The sequence below is a fragment of the Aplysia californica genome, unplaced genomic scaffold (genome assembly GCF_000002075.1).
Source record: "Aplysia californica isolate F4 #8 unplaced genomic scaffold, AplCal3.0 scaffold00208, whole genome shotgun sequence".
Taxonomy (NCBI): domain Eukaryota; kingdom Metazoa; phylum Mollusca; class Gastropoda; order Aplysiida; family Aplysiidae; genus Aplysia; species Aplysia californica.
The window spans coordinates 278,458-285,293 of NW_004797478.1; the positions used below are offsets into that span (position 1 = coordinate 278,458).

The 6,836-nt window shown below is 39.4% G+C and overlaps 1 protein-coding gene across 1 annotated transcript in view; it reads right to left on the bottom strand.

The window, feature by feature from the left end:
* Window positions 1–6,836, bottom strand: part of LOC101854021 (beta-1,3-galactosyltransferase 5) — a 19,228-nt gene that overhangs the window by 9,012 nt on the left and 3,380 nt on the right. The window contains exon 2 of the mRNA XM_035970009.1: window positions 1,428–1,553. Coding sequence (XP_035825902.1) covers window positions 1,428–1,553 — 126 coding nt within the window. The remainder of the gene's footprint in view (window positions 1–1,427; window positions 1,554–6,836) is intronic.

Consider the following 6,836-nt stretch of genomic DNA (forward strand, 5'->3'; position numbering starts at 1 on the left):
AGGGGGGGGGGGGTTCAAAAACTCAATGGTATCATGCAGATGACTTGTTTTAACTAACGATAGGAGAAGGAGTCTTGAAATGTGCGTTACAATATGTGGAATTGCCAACACCCTGCACTTACTTGATCCAGTCATATCGAAGATTGACATTTAACAGGAAGGTTCGCCCATTAAATACCTCTTAGTTTTGATATCACCCCAAAATTAAAGGAAGAAAGTCTAATATTCTGTTCATATAAAACTTGAGAAATACGTGAAGGCAAGATGTAAAGAGCAAAGGCTAAAAGGGGGAAGGGGACAACGCCTGACGTAGACCCATAAGATCAACGTATGGACAAATACATTCTCGAGAGCAGCTAGCTACGGTAAGCACTGGCGGGTCGTTAGACAGCGACCTCTGAGCCAGACATCACACCTCCTGGTACGCAGGTATGTGTTATGGTGCTCCGACTACACCCGCCAGTGTCACGTCAGTTGTACGAATTTTTCTCCGAAAATGCTTAACATCCTGGCACGTTGCGTCGTACTTAAAACATGAGTTTCGTGTCCTGTATCAAAACCAAAGCCGATTTTTTCTCGAAAAAATGGCAAAGGCCAACTTTCCCCACTCCTAAAACTTGTATTGTGTTCCGTCTTCCTTTCATATGAGAATTAAATACAGTACCTCAATTTTCGACCATCTAGAGTTTTTAATATGTCAAAAAGAATAGGAAACATTTAATAATAAAATAAATTGCATTTATATAGCGCATTTCCACAAAGAAGGGCTCAATGCGCTGATTTAGATTTCAAGACAAACAAAGAATTATAGATGAATGCAAGGACTCCCCACAAAATGTACAGAATTTGTATCCTCTCAATCATGTTCCTGGTAAACAATCAAAAGCACAAGATGCAAAAACGTGAAAGGAAACACATATTGAAAGACAGAGAAGAAAGAAGCTAAAACAGTATTTAATATAGTCAGCTGGTGCGTATATACATCATAATTATCATGATCATCTTTAAGTGGCAGATCTGAAATAGACATCGACGATCACGAGTCTCCATTAAACGTCGCTCCGTCCGGGTGCTCTCATAAAACCTTCATTGCCCTGGTGTTTTCCCTTCACCCATTTGTCTACTCCTGTCTATTTTACTTTCTATTCGTCCAATAAGAACAAGAAGCTCGAAGCCTTTAAGTAAGGAGATACACGTGTCCTGGAAATTGTATTAAAATGTGTCGTTTCCTAAACAGGTACAGGTCTTTATTGATGAGTGGCCCGAGCAAGCTTCTTTAAGCACTTCCTCAGTTGATTTCTTTTCCGTCCATGAAATTCTCAAGTCTCCAAAGACACGACATTTCTGTTGCTTCCACTAACTTTGGTAGTTGTCCAGCCTATACTGTAAAATTAATTAATTATCTATGCTATAGTCTCCCCATTCACCTAGGAGCAGCCCACGTGAATCTGATCATCAGCCTGTCGTAAAAGTTATTCGCCTCGCTGTGCACCACGATGAGGACATCCGGGGTTGATGTCGCGCAGACTTGCGAGTCTTGGGGGTAACCGTACCTGAGGAATTCAAACAGCGGGATATTACTTGTCCTTGTTTCATTGTACAGGCATGGTGTAAGGCATGTTCCTAAAGCAGTGCTTGCCATCCAGTGGAATATTGCCTGCAAGCGTGCCAGTTGGTAAATTTGATGGGAGGTGGGGATCATCTGTGTAGTGTTAGGTTTTATTTAATGCTCCACTTGGAAATACACACGGATGGGTGGTAGGAAAATGTTAGTCAAAAAAGAAAAACAGCAACAACAACTTAACCTCAAATATTTTTTTAACGGATCAATTAGTGTCACCCATACTTTGCACAGCATATAAAATACTATAAATCTCCGTTACGCGGAAAATGGGATTGTCCACAGCACTTCCCACCTTTCACACACATTTTGCATATTACGGCCTACGTCGCAGCTCACCAATGATACTTTTCAATGGCAAAACTTGTCACATGAAATCAGTTTTAAAATGAATACTTTTTAGAACTAGATCTAAATACTAATGGTTCTCAAAACATGCGTTCAGCTTTTAAAAGTAAAATTGCCCTTGCTGTAAACCTTTTAAAGTCTGTAGAAACCACCGACTTGGATTTATAATTAGTCTTTATAAATGTCTTCATAAATTTACATATAAAATACTTGAAATCACATTCACACGTATAATGGGATTGTTCACAACACTTCTCGCTTCTCTCACACATTTTGATTACGCATATGACCTACATCACAGCTCATCAAAGACAATTTTTAATGGCAAAACTTGTTACAAGAAATTAATTTCATAGTGAACGTATTTTTTGCCCTAATGGTTCTCAAAACATGCATTCAATAAGCACAATGTCCCGATTAGAAAAACATGACGAACTTGCTATTAAAAACAATATTGCCCCAGCTGTAAACATTTAAAAATCTGTAGAAACCACCCACGTGGATTTTTTTTATTAGTATTTATTAAGGAATTTTCTAGAATACAGCCAGCAAGTGTTTACAAAAATATTGATCTAGTAAGATAAATTGATACAAGTAATTGTGCCAAAATTAGAGAACCTATGTTCGATAGTTGTGGAGATAATGACAAAAAGTTGCACCACGAATTTTTGACCGCACTATATATTTGTGAAAGTTCGTCACTTTGGCATGTAAAATTGATAACTATAACGCGGTCAAAAATTCGTGGTGCAACTTATCCTCAAATATCTCTTTAACGGGTGAATCAGTGTCACCCATACTGTGCACATCAGTTTGGATCAATTTGTCCTAACTTAGTCACATTTTTCAACAATATCTGAGGCTCGATTAAAGAACTTTTCTTCATAAATTTGTATAAAATTCTATAAATCTCCATCACACGGGAAATGGGATTGTTCACAGCACTTCCCGCTTCTCGCACACAGTTTGCATACGCATATGGCCTACGCCACAGCTCGCCAATGACACTTTTTAGAGGTAAAACCTCTGACAAGAAATTAATTTTATAGTGAAATCAATTTTTGCTCTAAAGGTTCCCTAAACATTCGTTCAATAAGCATAATGTTGCGATTAGAAAAAAATGATAGACTTTCTTTTAAAAGCGACATTGCTGAGCTGTGAACTTTTAATAATCTGTAGAATCCATTGACTGGGATTTGTTATTAGTATTTATTAAGGAATTTTCTAGAATACAGTGTTAAATAGTTTGAAAAAATATTCACCTGTCAAGACAAATTCATAAAAGTCATTGTTCAAAAGTTGGAGAATCTATGTTCGATAGTTAAGGAGATATTTGACAATAAGTTACGCCATGTATCTCTGACCGCCTTATAATACTTTTTTTCAGGTGATAAGTATATCTCTCTTCACGGTGATATTTACATTTCTGTTTCAGGTGATACCTCTCTTTTTCAATTGATCTTTTGCAGATTTTTCTCTCGCGAGAAAATACTTGATGATCGCTTCTTTTGAGTTCATTCATCGAACTATATAATGTATATAGGCCTATTGCTGAAATCAGGCGCTCGTCAAAATAATGAAATCGGAAAAATGGGCATTTTTCGGCCGGTTTTGAATTTTTTTTTTCGAAATTATGTTCTTGGGATCACAACCTTGTATGTCCAGTCCAAAACACATTTATGTGTGGATTTCAATAATTTCATGGAAAGCGTTGATGAAAGGAACAAAAATTGTAAATTTACAGTTTCCAAGGACTCTTGAACTATCGAAGTCACCAAACTTTGGCGGCCGTTTTCTCGCTAATTTTATTTCTGAAACCGAGCAACCTTACCTCCATCAATCACAAATATCTCGACTTCTGTTCAAGATAGATGGGGGGGGTGGGGGGTTTAAATCCAAATCAAGGCAAATGAACAACCTTTTAGATGAAACCAATAACTCCATATGCCCCAAAATTGACGAGCGTCTGATTCCATTGCGTTGTGACTCACACATACTCACACACACACACACACACACACACACACACACACACACACACACACACACACACACACACACACACTCACACGCGCGCGACGACAACGTCTAGAAAATACTGAGCTCGCAGAGACGTGCATGGGTATTGGGTGCCGTGTAAAATGTGCAAGGTACTCTGGTTACCAGTTCACTTGCGGTATGACCGTGGGAAACTTACATTAGTCAATTAAGGACGGTACTACTCAGACAGTTGGCAGAGGGCAGATGGCGGCATGAATGCGCAAGTGCTACGTTTATATAGGCATTCCTTTTCGTACATTGGCAAAACCTGGCGGTTAATGGGGCTGGCGGTATAACAGGAGAGGGCGGTATAACGAGGTTTGTCTGTACTTTTAATTTCTCCCTGACACATTCTCTTGTCTTCAACCTCTTGGTTTCCAGTGTCTTCATGGTACCAATAGCACACAAAAAAGAGATACTATAAATCACCAAAGTAGAAGTAAGTCATAAGGAAAATGTCCACGGTTAGTCATTGCCGTACTTCGAGAACAAACAAAGTTCAGTGGAGTCCGCTTAAAGTGAACTCATTGGGACCAGAAGAAAGTGTACACATTAACCGAGGTTCAGTTTAACCTTTTTGGTACGGGGGGGGGGGGGGGGGGCTTGAAACAGTAGCTACGCGCAGTGGTGGGTCTAGGGTGGAGGTGGGGTGGGGGTACAACACAGCGGGCGAGCCTTGACTAGAGCTATTTCTTTCTGATTGAGATTGTCGTCGCCAACGCCGAGCTGGGACTATCTGCCGAAGCCCGAGGCAAAGAATTTTATTTTTAACAGCATGGCGACAGTGACACTGTCGGTCCGTTCTTCCCTTTCACTCATTTTTTAAACGATATCCTATTTCCCCATGAAACCGGTTCATTTTATCAACTATTTTTTTTTACTTAAACAAGTAGCGTTTCAATCGGGACCACAGAATATCGTTCACTTCAACCGATTGTTCAAATAAAGCGTGTACACTTTAAGCTGACCCCACTGTAGATCAAGTTGGGTTTGATATTCTGGGTTGTTTTTTTACCTGTGTAAATTTATGAAACTGTCCCTTTCTTCATCAAGAGTCAGAGTGAGGTTTGAGATGACGTTATCAAAGTAGATGAACTTCTTCTTGTGAAAAAGCTTTGAAAGTAGAGTTTCTTCTCTCTCTGACATTTTAAACCCTCCGTGAATGCGTGTGACTCCCTCCTTCATCAACCATTCATCTTCCAACACTTCGCTTATGTCCAAATGTGATAAAGTTCTGCCTTCCCGGTGTCCGTCTTTAGAAGAAATCTGCATAGATTTGAGAAAACCTCTTTTTTCACGTTGACTTCTGAAGAATTGACCTGCCCCTTGGCCTAGGGCAAGCTTTGATAAAGAAACTGTTTCTCTAAAGTCGGCAGGCCGGTAACACACGATACAAATTGTTTGAAGTATTAGAAAAGATCCGAGACTTACAGCAATAAAAGAAGCGATTACATAGCCAAGTCGTAAGGTGTGCAGACGAAACATGGTCTTTGAGCTAAACAATCCAAAGAAGTTCACAAAATCATTGTACTCGAAAATAATATCGCTTTCAAAGAACGAATCAGCGTTGCAAAAAATTTATAGCATCTTGTATGATTATGAAACTCTATCTGTAAGAAGGCATAAACAAGATATATTCACGAAATCTTTCTTGGTTAAAGTTTTAAGAATTAAGAATGTCAACTTGCAGGGTTTTTTTTACTTTTGAGGTGGAAATATTAAATAACTAACATGTTGAGTGGCGACTTTCCGAAGAAAAATCTACCTGTTGGCTTTATAGTTTCCTCTTCCTGCTGAAATCATGCAAACAGGGCATGCAAGAAACGTTTTCTTTGCGTGATGCAGTTGCTGCTCACGTAAAGCGCTTTTTAAAAATTACACAGTACGTTTAAATACTGCACAAAAAAGCAACAAATCGATTGCGCCTGTGAAAGAAAAAGTTGTAGGACCCCCAACACAAACTGATATAATAATATATTACAAACTTCCTCCTAGGAGACTGTATCGATTTTATTGATGACGCAAGTTTATTTTAATTAAAGACCTTAAGCAACAAGACTGGACGATCGATATTACTTTCACCTACACCAACCATATGTTTCAAACAATCAAATAATCCTGGGTTTCACCAAGTTGTTTAAAAAAAGGGATTACTCTTCTTTGAGTGTGCGGTGGCAGAGCGGTTTGTGCGCTCGTCTTCAAAACAGAAAGTCCGGGCACGAGCCTCGGTTCGGACACGGATTTTTTCGCTCCCTCCTGCCCAGTCAACAGTAATGGTTACGTAAATGACTTCGAGTTGGGAAAGTATAGGCGGCGTGGAAAGGAACTGGCCACCCTACCACAATATGCCGAAGGGCCTGGAAGTTGCCATTGTGGGATGCGGGAACAACTTTACTTTTTACTGTTCTTTACACTGTTGGAAGAATATTAGATGTTTTTTAAAGATCCTGTCTTTGAGAATGATATGAAACTTGAGGCCAAAGACTTTCCTTCGCGAAGGAAGTCGTGGAGCACTAGATTTTCAATAATTAAAATGTGCACGTTACCCTGTCAACCTCAGCTACTCAAACAATATTATTATGAATGACTTTTGAAGGACCCAGTCTTGAAGAATTAAGTCAGAGTATTGTAGTTTTCAAACGTCAACAAGCTGTACTGGGGTACGTCGTGGTTTTTAGAAAACTAACCGGCTGTTATTCACATCGATCCCCTCTCCCCACCTCCTCCCCTTTATCCCCACAATATCTGCCCCTTCCCCCTAAAAAAAAAACTACGCACTCTCCACTGTATACCTACAGATTTGCTATATCTCACTACACACACACAC